The 19,032-nt window shown below is 45.0% G+C and overlaps 1 protein-coding gene across 1 annotated transcript; it reads right to left on the reverse strand.

The window, feature by feature from the left end:
* Positions 1 to 444: 444 nt before the first annotated feature.
* On the reverse strand, positions 445 to 17,863 carry sae1 (SUMO1 activating enzyme subunit 1). Its single transcript, XM_004075245.4, has 9 exons — positions 17,631 to 17,863; positions 16,198 to 16,309; positions 15,827 to 16,000; positions 13,118 to 13,263; positions 12,720 to 12,819; positions 12,518 to 12,623; positions 2,045 to 2,189; positions 1,154 to 1,223; positions 445 to 695 (listed from the first exon to the last, which is right to left on the reverse strand). Exons 1-9 carry the CDS (start codon positions 17,720 to 17,722, stop codon positions 603 to 605), a joined length of 1,038 nt encoding a protein of 345 aa, XP_004075293.1. The 5' UTR covers positions 17,723 to 17,863; the 3' UTR covers positions 445 to 602.
* Positions 17,864 to 19,032: the final 1,169 nt, after the last annotated feature.

Raw genomic sequence — 19,032 nt, forward strand, 5'->3', positions numbered from 1 at the left:
ATAAAGCAACAAAAACAGGTTGGAGTCTGAGGTCCAGCTACCTGCCGCTCCCTGAAGCTCAGGTGAGATAACAGACGCAGCCGTTTCCTCGCCGGCGTGTCGTTCTCATGTGGACTTTGAGGCTCTTCGCTTGACAGGCTTTAGCTTTCATCACAGCCTCAACACCAAACAGCTAAACACGTCTAAGGTTATTTTCAAAAGTTCGGTTAAGCTCCGGGTTTTCAGGCCGCGGGATCCGTTCCATTCCCCTGATCGCAAATCAATTCCATTTCCAATTCAACTGATTGATCAAATCTTTTCTGTGTCAAATTTTCCAAATTCTGTAAAGTACAGTTTTAGAAAACTAAAATCTTCTGCTTGAAACTATATCAGTCCATAAATGCAAAGTTAGCAGGATCAAAACCAGAAACTGATATTTGGGACAAAAATAACTTTCATTTTTCCTTTTTTTTTTTTTTACAAAACACAGTTTTATTAGTAAACAAAAAAATGCAGAAGAGAACTGGGGAAAATAAAGGTTTTGTGACTCCAATAAAAAAGTTTGCTGAATTGTTTTACATGTTTGAATGTAAAACTCTCCTGAGCACGCTCACTGAGCACGCTCAGTTGGGTCCAAAGTAGTCGACCATGCCGTGTCCTTTGCGGCCATCAAAGAAGAAGAAATTTCGGTGAGGAACGTCTCGTTGAGAAAGAGCCTGAGAAAAAAACAAAAACAAACACAAACTTTACTTTTCCTACTTTAATTATCTACATCCAGTCATGATACTTCCACCCCCATGCTTAACAATAGCAGAGACATTTTTAGTGGCGTTGTTAGTATAAATGCTGACGCACGGATCCCTAAAACGCTCTGAAATGGATGCGCTGACAGCAGTTCTGGAGGTTTGTTTCATGAGCGGTTTAGTTTCAGACGATTCCTTAATAAAAACCATTCATCTGTTCGTTGGACCACCAAGAAACAACTCTTTGATTTCCCTCGACTTCTTTAACCAAACTGCTGAACGAGTTTCAAAAAAGCTCACGGCACTGTGTATGCGTGTGCAGGCAGGTCTATTTAAAGTTAAAATCTCTTTCAGAGAAAAACGAACAGAAAACTTTCAGTTGTTTATTGAATTTTCTTGTGGAACAAAAAAAAAATAATTCACGCTCTTACTTTGACAACTTCCTGTCCGAGGACTCCTCCCACGACAGCACAAACTGGAGACATCTCAGAGAAGCAGTAGCTGAGGAGTCACACAGGCAGAGGAGTCATGCATGGGTATGCTGAAGGAGCATCTGAAACCTCTGCTTACATGACAGGATGTTTGTCTTCAGGGGATTTTCAGAATAAAAGGATAAAATTTGATCCCCAAAAGAATAACTAACAGACTAAAAACTGTAAAACTTAAACTAATAGTAATGGAACGGTGCAATCATTTAGATTTAAAAACACAAACATCATTTTTGGACATTCAGTCACTGTTTGGGTGGAAAATGTCAAAAGCTACAACGTTTGGATAGGCTCCAGCAACCCCATGACCCTAAAAGAGATTCAGCTGATTTGAAAAATGGATGGATGAAGGTGAATGCATGGGTGGATGGATGATCGGAAGGATGAGTGAATGGATGGATGAATGCATCAGTAGAAATGAATAGTTGAGTGGACGGATGGATGAGAAGATGGATGGATGAATGGATGGATGGATAAATGGATGAAGATGGAGGGATGAAGATGAATGGATGGATGAATGGATGGATGTATCAATAGAAATGAATGGTTGAGTGGACAAGTGGATACTTGGGTAGATGACTGGATGAAGATTTGATGGATGGATTTAGATAAACAGAGAAATGGATGGATGGATACATGGGTAGATGGGTGGAATCAAATCAACCTGACAAAACGTAACCTGTGAGGGTTGAATCTAATTGAGCTCGTTATTCTGAGATTCTTTTATTTTGTAGTTTTTGCTCATGCGGGATCAGAACGGCGTTCTCTGGCGTTCTCCTCGGCTGTTTCTGTGGAACGCCTCAGCAAACGCCTCGTCCTGCTCAGAAAGGTCACCTGATGAAGTCGTCGTTCAGCAGGCTGGCGCTCAGCCCCAGCGCATCCAGCACGTCGGAGCGGATCTGTCTCAGCAGCTCGCCGTCTTCCTCAGAGGATTGTGGGTCGGGGTCACGACCTTTGTCTGTGCGGAACTTCAGCAGCACTGCAGGAGGGGAAAGAAACGACAGGTCAGGGCGTGGAAACCGTCCGAGTGAAGACGGCCTCCTCCAACTAATCGACTGCGGTGTGGATCCTTCCTGCAGCCTCTGATGCCGCCTGAATCGTCAGCGCGTGGAAAGACCGCCGCCCTGCTGCGCCGCCACCCCCCCCTTGAAGCAGGAAAGATTGCACCACCGTCCCTTCATCCAATTAGGGCGCCTCTAAAAAGGAGGCGGCTCAAACGGAACCCAGAGGGCGAGCGAGAACTGGAAGGCGTCGTTTTCCGACAGCAGACATTAAAACCTCGGCGGGGCTTTAAAGTCATCAGGAAAAACAAAAACGGGGGCGGAGTCAGGGCGCAAACTTTTATTGGGTCGCGTGAAATATATCAAGCGCGCCGCACACATCCAGCCTTTGCCCCCGCACTTCCTGTGCGTCCATTAACCTTAACCGCACGAGGAAGTCAGGTCCTCCCACAGCCTTTTCCACACACGTGCACACACGTGCACGCGCACACAAATCCCCTTCTACACCTAATGTCTGAAAAAGTCGTGTCTCCGTCGCATAAAATGGAATTTCGTGATAAAATGTCACAGGAGGTTTACATTTTCATGTGGGTGTGGAGGGTTGGTCAATCGACTGGTCGAGGGTTCAAATCCCAGGCTTGACAATCATTGCGCTTGAGCAAGGCACTGAAACTTACAATGAATTCAATAAGAATGCCCCTGAAAGTCGACTTAAATGAGTCACAATGATGGAATGTAGGGCGAAGGGCAACAGATGACGAGTGGGTAAAGGCTGATGGGAGGAAGAGGAGGAGCTGAGCGTCCACTTCTGCCAGCCAACGTGTCCCACCGCCCCTTCACGTCAGGTGGGAAATGAAGAATCGACAGATTCGCATGAATAAGAGAGAGAAAAACAGCAGGCAGAGAGCGGCGGTGCAGAAAACCCGACTGTTCCTCGTCAGACAGGAAGCAGTTAGAACAGAGGAAGAGCCACTTCCTCATCGCGCGCCCAAAACAACAACCGCTCGCTCCAATTTTAGAAACCGAGAAGGAATAACAACTCTGCTTCCTGTGTCGCTTTCACAAAAAAAATTAACAACAACAACAACGAGGAGGAGAGCGGATGTTTCCACCCCAGAAAAAGGGCGGAGAAGGGCAGCGGGGTGAGAAAAGGGCGAGGCCGCAGAACGACCCGCCCGAGTCCGTGACGGCTGCCTGCAGAGATGCTCTCAATGCAGCCGAGGCGGCAAAAAAACACGCCACACACATAACTTTTTTTAAAACAAAACCATTGTGTGAGCTTTTAGTTGCCATGACGCCAGCAAAACAGGTTTCTAATAAAAAATTTTAAAAAATCAGCCACAAAGGCTAAAATATTGAATGAATACGGGGAACCACCCCCGCCCAGCTGTGAGTTGGTTTTCTCCGTCTTTAAAAATATTTTCACGATTCCTCTGTGGGACAGATAATAGTCTCCTGAACGCGTTACAGGGAAGTTTATGCTGCAAAACAAGCCCACACCATCATGCCTCCACCCCTGTGCAGGGCAGCAGCTGTAAAGGCTGCAGGCGTGAGGCCTTGTGTCAAAGACGAACGACAAAAATCTCAATGTTTGCATCAAACAGATTCAGGAAGCTCCGGATTTCAGCAGATTTCTAAAAACAAACCAGTTTGGTCCTTGAAGATGAGAGCTGTAATCCCCAATAATCCAACTATTCAACAAATAAACCTCAGGATTATCCGTTCGGTCCACGGGTCACTTGGTACCTGGGCGCAGAGGAGAAAAATAAAATTTTTTAAAGTATAAATGTATATTTTTACACTCTCTCCTGCTAGCTCACGGCCCTTCACAGCTCCAAGCTAACCTTAGCGGTGCAAAAAAAATGGTGAACGTACATTTTATTCATTACTTTATTTTGATGGAAGCTTTATTTTGTAAAACTAGTGGATTCGCACCTCTGCATCCCTGTACGACTCACTCTTGCTTTCTCCTTTTCCCATCATCCCTTTGATTACACCATCTCCTGCTAGCTTACAGCTTCTTTACACCAACCTTAACATTAGCGGTGCAACAAAGATGGCGAGCCATACCGGAGAGCTTTCCAGCCGTGCGGTTCTGATCCAGATTCCAGCTCAGACGAGGAAAACAAAGACGTTCATGCAATGGATGCATCAGAATGGAGCAGAGCAGCTCTGTGACCCACCCGGTGGATTTTTTCGCCACTAATACGATTTTTTGTTTAAGTGCATTTTTTCATCTGCTCCTGATTCACAACCATTTGAATCAAGAAAAAAAATACTTAGAAGTGCAGTGTAAAGCTTCATTTCCTTTACATATGGCAGGAAAATGCCTCCGGCGGACCCTTGAAGCCGCCCGCACACGGACAAAAGAGGCCGCCTAGGGGGACGGGGGCCTCATGTAAAAAGTAACTGTAGCAGCAGCCTTACCGCCTGATTACTGCCACAACTGCACTGTTTAGCAGAGAAGTGAAATGAATGCTAATAAAAATGATGAGGTTAGTTTGTTTTCAGAGAGGTGAAGCAGCATGGCGTGTCCATTTGAAGATGATTTAGTGGATGAAGAAGCTCAGATACTTTTTCCACCATGAGAGGGTGATAAGACCACATATGGATGTTGGAAAGATAAACTTTTTTACTTTGATCTAACTTCATTATTTGCTTCAGTTAAGATAAATCATTTTTTAGTTAGGTCAGCTTAAAAATAACGCGCAGTTACCAGACATTTAATTTGCTTTCATTCAAATTATTATTATTATTTTTTTTTTTTTTTAACTTGTCCTGTCCAACAGCTGGGCAGACAGATGAGAGCTGACAGCCTCTTGGGTTGGACATATTTTACTTTAACAAGAGGGGTTATTAATCTTCAGACAAACCAAAGGTATGTCTGGATAAACCCCTTTTGTAATTGAGGCCAAACTTTATTAATTTCAATCATGTCTGAAAATCTTTGGTGTTGGACCGGACGGAAAAGGAAAGAGGGGAAGAAGAGAGAAGGACGATAGAGAGAGGGGGGGTAAGGGGTGATAATAGGAGGGGAAGGGGGATAAGACCATGAAGCAGCATAGAGCAGACAGGTTTACTGGTTGTTAATCATTAAGGTAAGGTTCAAATGTAGTACAATAAGGGCGGAGCCTGTCCACACACACACTCAAATGTTATAAACACACCTGCTAGCTGCAAAAAATGTCCACCTGTCGATATGTATACAAAACAGATAGTGTTCACACACGCATACTTATGCCTTAAAACCAACTAGTGTGAAATATTTCAGTCATTCAGTCATGCAAACTGTTAGTGCAAAGGTGAGCTAACACCTGTGCTCAGGTGAGTGTTTATGTTCTTCTAAAATGGATGGTGGAACGTGGAAAGAAGGAGGGAGAGTGCCCAGCCATCCCCACCCCAACACCCCCACCGCAGCAGCAGCGGCAGCCGGAATCCCCCCAACGCCACACGGGAACCGGCAGGGAACAACCGCCGCCCGGGCGACCAAGCCCGCCACCCAGGCCAGGGCCAGCAGGACCGCCGCAAGGCCCCCAGAGCCAGAGAGCAGGGAGGCACGGAGGGAGAGAGAGCGCCGCCCCAGCCCAACCAGGAGAGCAGCCCCCCCGCCGCGCCGGGAAAACCCAACACAGGGCCCCACCGGAGAAGGACGCCCACAGCCCCAGACGAGCACCCCACCACCACCCAGGAGTTCCGGGCATCCCCCCGCCCCAATCCCAGGTACGAGCCAGGACCCCCCAAGGGAGACCCGCTCCGCACTCCAGGCAGCCATCCGCCCGGCCCACGGTTGGTCCAGGGAGGAGCGAGGCAGGGGCCCGCCGCCCCCGCCCAAGAGGGGGGAACCCCGGGGAAAAAAGAGGGCCCACACGGGGTGTTGTAAATATGGCCCGACCAGGCTCGGCCACAGTTGGAAATTTGGCGGGGCCCAGCGCTCAGGAGCAAGGACCAGAACCCACCCCCCAGGGACACGAACACTCCCAGCTCAGATGTAATGTGAACCCCCCCGCCGCGCGGAGAGAGCACCGCCGGGCCCAGGAAGCCGGCACCCCGGGGACACGGCCGCCGTCGCAAAGGGGCCCGTACCCCCCACCAGGGAAGAGGCAGGGGACAGATGGTCCTAGGTCCCACCTTCCTTGCAAAATGTGTGTGCGTGTATGTGTGTTTGAGAGGGTGTGTGTGTGCATGTGTGTGTGTTTATGTTGGAATGTATATATTGAAGGGGGAGGGGTGTGTGTGCTAAGGGGGGTGCAGTTAAAATTGGCGGGTAGGGCACTGAGGGGACATCTCCTGATTACTCACAGTGACGTCCCCTCACCCTACCCACCAAGGGACCCTAAATGTCTAAGGTGTGGTTAAAATTGGCGGGTAGGGTGCTAGGAGGACATCCGCTGCTTGCTGGCAGTGATGTCCAAGCACCCCCCCTACCAAGGGCCCTACATGTCTAAGGTGCAAATAAAACCGAAAGAGGGGGGGCCCACTCCATACGGCAACCATAGGAGGGGGGCCACTGCCTAGTAAACACCCCCCCAAGGCTCATCGCAGGCTAAGCCCCCCACCCCCTCACCCTATTATGAGGTTATATGAGGAAGGGGGTAAGTTGGGGACAGCTGGTAGACTGTCCCCCGGTGGTCAAACAGCCCCCCCCCCCCCCCCAGCAAGGGGGCCAGGCCCACCCAGCCCAGGGGCCCCACCCCCGGAGGCGCCGACACCCCAGGCCCAGCACCACCCCCCCCACACAGAGAGAGAGGAGCCAGAAAGCGTTGCCCCCCCCCCGGAGCAAGCCCAGGCCCCCACCCCCAAACGCCGGCCCTAGAAGAGCTCTGGTCAGGCCTCGACGGGACCGAGGCAGCCGACCGGCCGGGGAAACCGCCGATGGCCTCAGCGGAGACCCCGACCCGTCAACCCCCCCTGCCCCGTACCAATAGTGCCCCCCCCCCTCCCCCAGAATGCCCCCCCACAAGGCAAGGCCGACAAGACCCCCCCCCCCCCAGACCCCGCAGCCAAAGCGGATGACACCCAGAGCGACCGGGGGCCCCAAGAGGGTTGTCCCGTCCCGCCCCAGAGCCAGGGAAGGGCTGATCCCAGCCCCAGGTGTAGGTGGGAAGCCCATCCAGCGCCGCTGGGCCCCCCCCCGAGCAGCGCCCCCCGCCAACCCCCCCCCCAGCACAGGCAAAGGGACCACCCCCCCAAGCCAAGCCAGACCACCACCCCACCCCCCCACCACACACCCCCACACCCAAGCCCAGAGGACCACGCAGCGCCCCAGCCCGCCCCACCCAGGCGCCGGACCCGACCCCCCGACCAACGGAGCCCCCACCACCCCCCGCCAGGCACCGGAGGCCCCGACCCCCACCCCAGCCCACGGCAGAAGGGCAAGGAGCAGCGACGACCAGGCCCCCCCACCCCCTAAGTCACGGAGTTAGCCATGGGAGACCAGAGAGACTGAATTCTTTCAAAGTTACTTGAACCTTGGGCTGACATTTTTTCTAAGCTGATATGATCAAGCAGCAGATTTCTGTGTTGACTTATATATATATTTTTCTTGCTTTTCCAATTTATTAAAATAGTTTTTTTAGCAATGCAAAGAGTTATGAAAATGATAGAGCCTAGTTCTCCTTTCATTCATTCAAATTATTTCAATTAAGTAGGTGCAACTTTGATGCTGCTGTTAGATCGGCACCGCAAGGGATTGTGGGATACCATTTCCTTTGCCTGTCTGGACGGATTTGGGTTCAAGTGTGGGTTTTTGACCAAAGGCGTTTAGTTTTTAGCTGTTTTACTGTGTTTTGCCGAGTTATTTGTCCTGTTTAATTCTTTCTGCACCATGAGTGAGAGGGAGGGAGAGGATGATGAGTTTAAATAGCACCACCAGTGCAAAAGCTGAAGTCAGAGGCATGATAATTAAAAGCTTGGCATATATTGTATCTTTTATTAGAAGTGCACTACTGTATCTTTTATTTTAATTTTATGAAAATGAGAATATCTGCAGGCTCAAAATTAGACATATGAGAGTTTAAGAAGTACAACAAATAGAGATGGAAAAACATTTAATTGAATTGGAGTAATATGACATTTAGTTAGATTAATAAGTAAATTTGAGTTGTATAAACAATTATTGAGTTTGATTGACATATAAGAAATTAGTTTGAATAAATTTAACTTAATTACTTGTTACCAATTTAATCAATTCATTTAAGTTTTATAAATTGTATATATATATATATACACATCACAATGTAATTGGAAAGAAGATCAGAAACTTGTGCGTTTACTTTGACCGTTCTTTTTCTCCAAGCAGAAACTCTTTCTTTTGATGATGCAGCCGTGTTACTTTTTTGATGGACGTATAATCTTCATACGCCGTCATTAAAATCTCAGACTCCGTCTCACTGAAGTGCAGCACTCTCTTTTGTTCTCCACGCGTTTCCATGGTGACTCCGGAAATCGGCGATCCATTGAGAATGTCTTTATGTACTTGCCGTGCACGTGCGTTAACCCAAGTAGAGCGTAATTACGCCAACTCATATCCGGTCTTTTGGAACCGACATACCCAGAGTAAGCAAGTTCAGGCGGATTTCAGCCAGAGTTCAGGCTTAAAGTCAGGGTAGTTTAAACATGCTTCCTGGAATCCCCCCGTTGAGAGTGATTGGTCCGAGTCGCTCTCACTGTCAACTGGTTTCAACATGGCGAGGGATTTTGCCTCGTCTCCCGAGAGCCGGAGGTAAGGCATTTTCTTTCTGTGACATCACACCTTGATTTGTCCTTGTTTTTTTATAGTCCATGAACGCACCACAGACCTGCAGAAGCAGGAAAACGGTACCTGGTGATCACCACACACTCCCCTTAATTGCTTCATTTTTGTTTGTCAGAAAAAAGAAAAAAATATTATTTTGTTGTTGTTTTAAACCAGAGGATTAAAATATTTCAATGTGAGCAACGTTTGATATTTTTCTGTCCTACTTGGTGGCTAAAATAAGGTGGCGGAGAACCACCATTGCAGCAAAAAAAAAAACAAAAAAAAAAACAAGTATTGGAAAAAAAGAAAAAACTAACTGCAACCAAAAAAGTAACTGCCAACAAAAAAGTAACTGCTGACAAAAAAGTAACTGCAGAAGAGAAAGTAACTGCAAACAAAAAAGTAACTGCAAACAAAAAAGTAACTGCAAATGGAAAAAATATATGCAAATAAAAAAGTAACTGCTGACAAAAAAGTAACTGCTGACAAAAAAGTAACTGCAGAAGAGAAAGTAACTGCAAACAAAAAAGTAACTGCTGACAAAAAATTAACTGAAGAAAAAGTAACCGCAAACAAAGAAGTAACAGCAAACAAAAAAATAACCGCAAACAAAAAAGTAACTGCAGACAAAAAAGTAACTGCTGACAAAAAAGTAACTGCAGAAGAGAAAGTAACTGCACACAAAAAAGTAACTGCAAACAAAAAAGTAACTGCTGACAAAAAATTAACTGAAGAAAAAGTAACTGCAAACAGAAAAAGAAACTGCTAAAAAAGTAACCGCAAACAAAAAAGTAACAGCAAACAGAAACAGTAACTGCAAATCAAAGAGACACGGTGCGAACAATAACTGCCATCACGGCAAATTGGCGTGTTTTGCTGCAGCGGATGTCTGTCTGCCGGTGTAACAAGCGAGCGAGCTCCACCAGACAGAAATCTGTTGGTTAAACGATCCCCGATTCACGCCGTTATAGCTTTCTCTTGTTTGCAGCGTTTCTTTTTTTGTTTGCAGTTACTTTTCTTATTTTTGCTGCAATGGCGGTTCTCAGCCACCGTACTAAAACTCCAAACACAACAGTTTGAGTAAAAGAAACGTCAGAAAAACGTAATGAACCTTACAGCAGTCCATCCAAAAAGAAAAAACGTCCCACTCCAGATGCAGAAAACCACAATTTCATGACGCATCTGCTTCACAGAAAGGGGCTGGAAACGGAGGGTCCTGGTGGCGTTCTGCTCCCAGTGGAGGTGTGCAGGCGGCTGTCACGCCACGCTCGGCGCACATGACTGACCATGGACAACCTGTGATGGAAACTCCTGCGCGGTGTACGGACGGACTCACAACGGCGACAACCAAGAAGAACAGACTGAACGATCAACAAACCAGACTTTTTATGCTTTTAGTGCAGCAAATGCACAAAAACAGATCAGCGCTGGTGGATTTTTTAACACTTGAAAGTTCTACGCACTTTTAAAAAGATTCTGTCTTTTAATTTGGACAAAACTTACGTTTGTCTGGAACCGTTTTTGCATTTTCACAGTAAAGACTTTCAGTGATGCTGAAAAATCCATCCTACACTTTTTCAGTTTCAACTTTCTGATCCGTTTGATTCGCCTTTAAAAAAACAATTTTAAACATCAGAAACATCTTTTTGCTTCCTCTTCAATTCAGAAGCAACAGCTAAGTTTTACAAAACAAGATTAAAAAACGTGCTTTTTTTGAACAAAACAAACAAAACGTTAAACCTCGAAGACCGAAAGATCCTTCTAGGATTTATAATTTAAATAAGGAACATTAGTGGAATTTATTTTGTATTTTGTGTTTGTTAAAATCAGCCTCTGGGTCTGAAAGATTTGTGGCTTTAACTTCCGGATTGAAGCTCACTTTGAAAGCAAAGTAACGGAGCCAGGGCAGTTTACCAGGTAACCATCAGGGGTTTGTAACGAGTCTTTATTCAGCTAAATACAATATAATCAAAACAGACAGAAATTCCTTTTTTATTTTTTTTAAATATTCCTCCTTTTGTATATTTTATTTTACAGAATTTCTTTTTTTAACTAAGAGCATAGTTTTATTTTCTTGTTACCTCTAAATGAGTCTATTTGAACCCAAAAAAATTCCAAACAAAGACATACGATGTGGTGGAAAAAGAATCAACGGTTGGTAGAAATCATAGCTGAGACCAAATCTTTATGAGCAACTTTTAGGCAATTTCAATCCGGAATAAAATAATAATTCTAAACCAGACTGTAGGGGTGTATTCAGACTTGGAAAAGTCCGTTGGTGTGGTCCGACCTGAACCGTGCATTTGGTCTGTACTCAGACTGCCTTCGACCGGGCTGTTCTGGTCCAGACCAAAGCTTGTAAACAAAACCATGTGACTACAGATCTCCTCAGCCATTGGCCGGGAATTACAAGGGCGGGGCAGAGCAGCTAGAGACAGACATTATGGAAGTCCTGCGGTTTGCGGTCCTTGTTGGGATAGTTCCTTAATTTCAAAGTCAGGTTCACCGGTTTTTACTTTTTACTAACAGCAGGACGGTTCCTGAAGAGACGACGACCGAGAAGGAACGCTGATAAATGTTTATGATTGTTGGGAAACCAGTAAGAAGCCACGTGGATCACCTTAAAAGTTGTTTTTTTAATGAGTCTACCTTCGTCCGACTAAATTTCAATGAATTGCTGAGTCTCATTGTCGTGGTTGCCACCATCCTTCTTTGCATCCCATAATGCCCGGCCGTTTTGGTCCAGTTGTTCCGTTCAGAGCACAGATTGTGTTCAGACTGAGGAAACTCAGAGCAAACCGCATCTCAGTCTGATTGGTAACAAACCGAGACCAGCTCCAAAGATGAGTCCTGGAACCGCTTGGGTGTTTTCATACGGAAAAGTTGATCCAGATTATCACGGGAAACAACTTCTGGTTCACATTAAGAGAACCAAATGTGCCTGAATCCACCATAAGATTGTTTTTCTATTGTTCGCCCATTTTACATTCAGGGAAAGTAGAGCCTGATCTGCTTTGCGCAACAATACGCCTAGTGATTACCTTTCAAAGTGAACTGGCTCCAGTTACTTTTGTTTTGGAATGGGCTTCAACGTGGAAGTCAACAATCAGCAGCGTCTAAGCTACGTTCACACCACCACTGGCAACGCGTGTTCAAGCATCTGCTTCCAATGAAAAGTTTATGCAAACGTGCATTTCAGACGTCTACGTTTTCGGCCTCTATGTAGAAAACGTGCGGCCAATGAACGCGCGTTGAAAGTTAAAGCGGTTGAACTTTCACCAATCAGGGGCTGGGATTTGGCACGGCGTGAGGGTTACGCCTCCTTTAACCCTCCGGTCGTGTTCGCATTCAGCCCCCTACTTTAGTGTTCCCGGTCAAAATTGACCGGTCTGTTTTAACTCATGGAAGTGCCAACCATTTGAAAATTGATGGTGGAGGAGAAATTACTAATTGAAGTTTGTTTTCGGCCAGAACTCTGTGACACCGTGAGGAAAAAGGTTGAATGGTTTCCTGTAGGTCATGTGACCTCAGGGCAGAGGGGTAAAGCCAGAAGGAATGACCTCTACGCACCATGAAGCAGGAAATAGTCCACCGGGGTTTTCTTCAGAGCCGCTTTGGCCTTTTCAGTCGTCCAGTCCACCTCCAGAGCCTCCTTCAGGGTGCAGAAACTGGCCGTCTGGCGGGACAGAAAGTTTTAGAAGATGCTTGACTCAAAGATCCTCAAAAACAGACGGAGGCGCCGGAAAGGGCAAGCTGGAGCCACAAGCTCTACCTTCTTCACCATGGTGGTCTCGTTGGGATCGACTTTGGCTTTCTTCGCTCCTGGACCATCGCTGGAATCTCCTGACGGTTTCACCACTTTAGGTTTCTCTCTGAAATAAAAAAAAAAAAAAGCTGCTAAGTTTTTATAGAAAACCCCCTGAAAGAGGAACTAAAAAACACAGGAGATGCGTTCTCCTCTGAACTTATGATTAGAATGGAAATTTCTCTTGAAAAGTGTGGAACATTTGTGCATTTTTGCTGCACAAAAGCCAAAAAATGTTGATTTTGTCTGTTTATGGAAATCTTGCTTTCATTCCAGAAGAATTAAGGGTCTGGAACAGTTTTCTGAACCTGTAAAACAAAACAAACAAAAGGTAAACGTCGCCTCGAAAGAGCCCGCCCACTCACTCCACGTAGCTGTACTCCTGGCCCAGGTTGCAGAACATGTAACCGTAGTAACCGTACACATCTCCACAGAAAACCTTGATGCGGTGCTGAGAACAGAGCTGGTCGACCCGAACCATCAGGTCTCGGGAGCAACCTGTCAGACACACCTGGGGGAAAAATTAAAAGGGCGCTCATTAGAATCTGGCCTTCAAAGTAAAGCGACAGGAAGCAGAAATATGGTTTTTTTGTAAATCTGTCCACAAACGCGGGAAAAAGCTACAGGATGCAGGAAAATCAATATACCCCAGGCTAAAAGACACGCCCACTTTCTCAGTGGAGCTAGCGGTGATCGCCTAAACACTTTTATAAGCTCAATATTCACATCTATCCTTGCAAAGTTTAGATGTCGTTTAGTTTTGTTGGAGAAACGCTGCTGCCGAGGCCGCCTCTAGGATGACGTCATGAAATGGGCGGGGCCGACTATAGGATGACGGCATGAAATGGGCGGGGCCGCCTCTAGGATGACGGCATGAAATGGGCGAGGCCGACTCTAGGATGATGTCATGAAATGGGCGAGGCCGACTCTAGGATGATGTCATGAAATGGGCAGGGCCGACTCTAGGATAACGCCACGAAACGGGCGGCACCCACAAGGAGAGAAAGGCAGAGCCTCAGAGATCGAGTCGTCTTACTTAAACGAGCTGTGAAAAGAACTCATTTCATAAAAAATCTTTCTGTAGTGAGCCAAAGATAATATACTATCATTCACATGGGAAACGTTTACCCTGAAAAGCTCAAGAAAAGCAGGATAAAAGACATTTCTTTACTAGAATCTGGAAACTTTTTCACTTTTTTTCCGATTTCTCTCCTTTGGTAGAATCTGAGACTCTTCAAACTGCTTTGATGGAGTCAGTTCTGAAGGACGATGAAGAACATCAACATGCTTATCTGGAGGCGGGGACGCCATCAGGCGGCTTTAACTGTCAGGGAGGAGCCTCCACCACTTTGTTTGCCTGGAGGAAATGCAAAACCCAAACGGGTTTGGAATCCGTACCATCAAAACCAAACAGACAAAAGGTTTGCAGGTGACCTTTGACTGGAGAGTGGTCCAGGCAGCAGAGCAGCTGCTGAGCGGCCGGACGCTCCACCTGCGGCGGATGCCGACGCCGTTGGGAGTTTATGGCTGATGTGGAGCCGATAAGCTTCTGCGGCCGAGCGTACGGCAGCCAGACGGGGGTCGACGTTTGCTGAACATTTGAATATTTTACTGCCACACTGTGATAAGGTGTGTCTGTGTCTGTGTGTGTGTGGGGGGGGGTTTCTATTTCCGCACAACAGGAGAGTTCAGAACGCCACGTCCAAACCAAACCGAAGGTTCGTGTTAATGCCAAAAAACCAACAAGAAACCCGGAATTAAATCACATCTTTAACCTTTTCTTGTTGGTTTTTTTTCGTTCTCGCCATCTATTTGATTTTATGGGTTTTCCTTTATGATCACACTTTTTTTTCTTATTGAACTATTTCAAAAGAAATTTCAGGATATAACTCAAACCATCCAAAAAATGACGGCAGCCCCCAGGGGTTCTCTACAACGTCTAAACAAAATAATAAAGACACACATGTATACTTATTGATATGCCTAATAATAGCTGACTATGGGAAAAAAAGGGGGCTGTGATATGTAGCCAACTGAAAAACAAAACAATACAAATGTCTGGGTGGGGTCAAACGCCCCTGCGTTCGTTCACCTTCCCAGAACTCTGAATTTTAACGGCACCGCCGCCGCTGACCACATGACCAATGTCGGAGACCAGGCTCTGTTACTAAATCAAACAATATCTTAGAAATTCCAGTCCAAAACTCGTGAACGGGGCCACATTCCCACGTCACATGTGTAAAAGGAATTAAGCGAACGTAAATGAACATTTGGGCTCTGAACCGTCCCATAGGATACATCACAGCAGGGGTCTGGGACAGAACTGAAAGTGTATACGCTGGCGGTTTGGGTTCGTGGAAGAAGTACAAATACTTTCACTACGCACACGTTGCACATTTTCCACGTATGAAAATTTGGTCTTTCGTGATCCATGCGTGATAATTCATGAGTGTTTCCTGACAGATGTCCGTCAAGGGCCAAAACATAGCTTTTATATCTCGTATTTGTCGCACATATCACGTTCAAATTTTTTGTCGCACAAATGTCTGGGCACACTGAAGATTTAACGTTAGTTTTCGGGTTCTTTGCGTGGTTTATTCGTACTTCTTCCGTGGTTTTGACGTGGCTCATTAGTGTTAGTCATCTGTGAAATTTTCCCGTAAAGATCCACAACTTTTCCCCTTTTTCTACATATTTTCATGTATGACCAACTTTTATCTGTGTAATGTGCACAAAATGTGGCTGTGCGACACGACCTTTCATAGCTTTACCTACATTTTTTGTGTATTCTATCTAAATGTTCATGTAAATTATGCTATACTCTTTTTTTTGTGGTTTTAGTTTTTTTTTTAAAGATGAGCTGATCTCATTGTTGTGTAGAATGTGCTGCCTAAAGATGAAGGTGTTTATGCTAATGTGGGCTTTAAGCTCCATCTAGTGGTCAAACTTGGAATTACAATAATGGAAAATTCATTTTAAAACTGAATCTTTTTTTTTTTAGTGGGCAGTAAATCTTTAATATTAATTCAAACTCATTGGTTGGTTTTAGATAAACTTCTTTTGTTTCCACTCACAGCATCAAACTGCAGGAAGAAGTCGTCCGGTTTGTCCTCGACCCTCCCGGGGTCGGCGTGCACCTCCACCATCGGGTTGAGATTCTGGGCTCGCTCCAGCGAGGCCTGGGCTCGGTTCTGACCTCGAGCAGACACCGGAACCAAGAACTGAGCTCGACACGACTCCTCTGTCACCTAAAAGAAACAGAAAGTCAATCCACGTGGGATAAAAACTGGACTCTTGAGACCCAACCAAACCCAGTTCGATCAGTCTGGGGGTCAAAGGATAAAATAATCGATTTTATTGAGTTCAACATTTCACACGGAGCTGCTTCTTGTGGACAAATGGGGTTAAGGAAAAGCCTCCCAGCTGCTGGTGTGGTTGTGTTTACCTGTTCATGATCCAGCAGAGTCAGACCTTTAACTCCAGCCAGGATCAAGTTCTTGGCCACTTCAGCGCCGAGACCACCCAGGCCTGCCAGGAGAACCCGGGACCCCCGCAACCTGCAGAAGCCACAAACAGGACGCTGCTGAAAGGAGGTTCCAGAGGAGAAAGCCAGTCCCAAACGGGTTTAAGGTGAAAAATATGGAAGATTACTTTTGGAAAGACAAAGAAAAAGAGAGTTTTTCTTCCTCTGAGTCTGGATCGTGGAGAACTTCTGATTTCTGGAGAACATTTTTAACAAATCAAAAACATCAGGGATGCAGCGTTGCTGTTCTGGCAAAGAACAGGACCAGAACCTTTGAGCTGCAGCGTTTCAGTGGAAAGAAGGCTTAGGAGGAGATCCAGGAGGTGAAGAAAGGAGCAGGAACTTCTGCACCTCAGAGCAAAACATCACTTCATTTTTTACTTCACGTTTTATCTGAGCCATTTTAGGTAAGCAATGGTGTTCAACAGGGAGGGATCCTCTCTCCATTTTTATTCAATGTATAAATTGATGATCTTTCTACGAAGTGAAATCTGTGCAAACCTGGGTGTGTTTTTGGATGTCAAACCTTTAACCATCTTATGTACGCTGATGACCTTGTCATTTTTTGCCCTTACAGTGCGGGGAGACAAAAACTTTTAAAAGTTTGCTCTGACCACGGCAGAGACTTTGATATAAAGTACAACCCTTCTAAAAGCAGAATAATGATTGTTAAGACCAACGATGACAAAAAGGTAAACTTTCCTGTTTTACAGCTTTGTGGAAAGCCTCTGGAAGGAACCTCATATAACAAATATCTTGGACATTTTATCACTGATGATTGGACGACAGAGACATTCAGAGACTGTAAACTGTATGCTCAGTCAAATATGCTGATGAGAAAATTCAAAAAGTGTTCTCTTCAAGTGTAGCGTTCGTTGTTCAGAGCTGACTGCACTCCTCGGTGGTGGAATTATGGACGTGGGGCATTCTGTAAATCTACAGTGGCCTATAGCGATGCCTTTTGGTCTTCTGCTACGGGTGCCCAGGTGGTACACAGCGAGTCAGCTGTTTATGGACGCTCACATGACATCCCCACCTGTGAAACACCACTACATTATTAGCTGACAGCCTCATGGGGCGCCTGGACAAGTCTAAGAATGCAATTATCATGCTGATATCAGGGGAAGCTCACGCCGCTACACCTCCACCCTGGGGACAGACTGGGCACAGATTATACTCTAAATGGGTGTAAACTGTAATTTTGTTTTTTTATGTATTTATTTATTTATTTATTATTTTTGCATGTTGTTTCTGTCTTCTTTTATGGACCGCATCTGAGTGTGCAATAAAGTGAGTTATAATGATAATCACCCAGGAGGAACCGTTAGCATCCGAGGCTAGCTAAGCTAACTCACCTCTTCTGGGCATCCAGCCCCCACAGACGGATCTGGCGGTCATACTGCGCCGCTTCCTCCTCGCTGATGATCGGGTCCTCTTTTTCAATCATGTCGATTGATTTCTTCCCAAGGAAAGTCTTCCCTTTCGGAGAATATTAGCTTTTTGAAGAGGGGCCAAACCAGTTCGATTCAAACGCGGCGACGGTCCCGCTGAATGGTCGCCGGGTTATGACGTCATTTAAACAAACAACAGACTATTTTCTAAAGAATAATCACTTGTCATCTTTTTGAAATTATTTTTAAACCCTTTATTTTTTATGTCAATAATTTGTATATTATATATCATGTATATATTTGTATTAATATAACATATATGTTTGAAAAAATTCTTTTTTGTCCCCCAATTTAAATTATTTGATTTCCGAAAGCAGAGAAGTATTTAAAGTATATTTCTTTATTGCTAAATGTGCTAAACTAAACTGATCCGAGCTCCTTTGATGTTTCTGTTTGATGAAAAAACAATTTTTCGTTCTCTCTTTCTCTCTTTGTGTGCCTTTGAACACGTTGTTCTAACTCCCTCAGTATTGTCTTTAAGGAAACTCCCAATGAAAAGGGTGACATATCGTTCCTGTCGCTGTCTTGCTAAATTTGAAACAACTTGGTACCATGTTTTAGTTACATTTAGTTCACTGATCAAAACCTTTATCTAGCACAATATAAAACGTATCAATAATATTGAAAATACCAGTAATTTAGCTCAATGACTAAAACCTGAGATACATTTTATGACAAACTAACCTCTTTATTTTTGTCCAAATAAGCACTATTTGGTTAAATTGTTGTAAAGACGTGTAAACCTTACATTTGACAAATAGATTGAAAAACTGGAAAAAAGGTTAAGCGGTGCAACAAAAATGCTGAGCAATATTGAAACTATCCAGCCAGACAGTTCTGAGCCAGATTCCAGCTCAGATAACGAAAATAAAGATGTTTATGAATCTATTTGTCTGCAACTGGATTCATCTGAAATTAGCAGAGCAGGATTATCTACATAATAAATTGTTTTCCAATTTTTGTCTGCTTTCTAATCACAAAGATTTGAACAAAGAACTGCCCTTTTATGTCCTCTATCATGAGGAAAACGCTACAAAAACATGTCAAAAACACAATTTTCATCGCAGTGGGTCTTTGAGGAGAAACTTTAAGTGCTCCTTGGCATTTTAAACCACTTAATTCCGGCTTTTTAAAATTAAGTGTATGTTTTTTAAATATAATTATTTTTATTATTTGTCTACGTGTAGTCTTGAAAAGCATTAAATTCAAAAAGCTATCATTTTTGCGCTATTTTGTTTTGGTAGCTTTCATTTCAGCCTGCAAGACAAACTCCGGGTCACACGAACAGCCTGGCTTTGTCTTTCGG

This window comes from Oryzias latipes, chromosome 13, assembly GCF_002234675.1.
Source record: "Oryzias latipes chromosome 13, ASM223467v1".
In the NCBI taxonomy this organism is placed as follows: domain Eukaryota; kingdom Metazoa; phylum Chordata; class Actinopteri; order Beloniformes; family Adrianichthyidae; genus Oryzias; species Oryzias latipes.

What these genes read in the sequence shown, in the direction of transcription:
- sae1 (XM_004075245.4), bottom strand. Translation starts at nt 17,722, where the DNA reads ATGATTGAAAAAGAGGACCCGATCATCAGCGAGGAGGAAGCGGCGCAG. An exon ending in GGACTATTTCCTGCTTCATG is followed by an intron (nt 2,190 to 12,517) that starts GTGCGTAGAGGT and finishes CCCCTCCTGCAG; the next exon opens with TGCTGCTGAAGTTCCGCACA. An exon ending in TCGGACAGGAAGTTGTCAAA is followed by an intron (nt 696 to 1,153) that starts GTAAGAGCGTGA and finishes TTTTTTTCTCAG; the next exon opens with GCTCTTTCTCAACGAGACGT.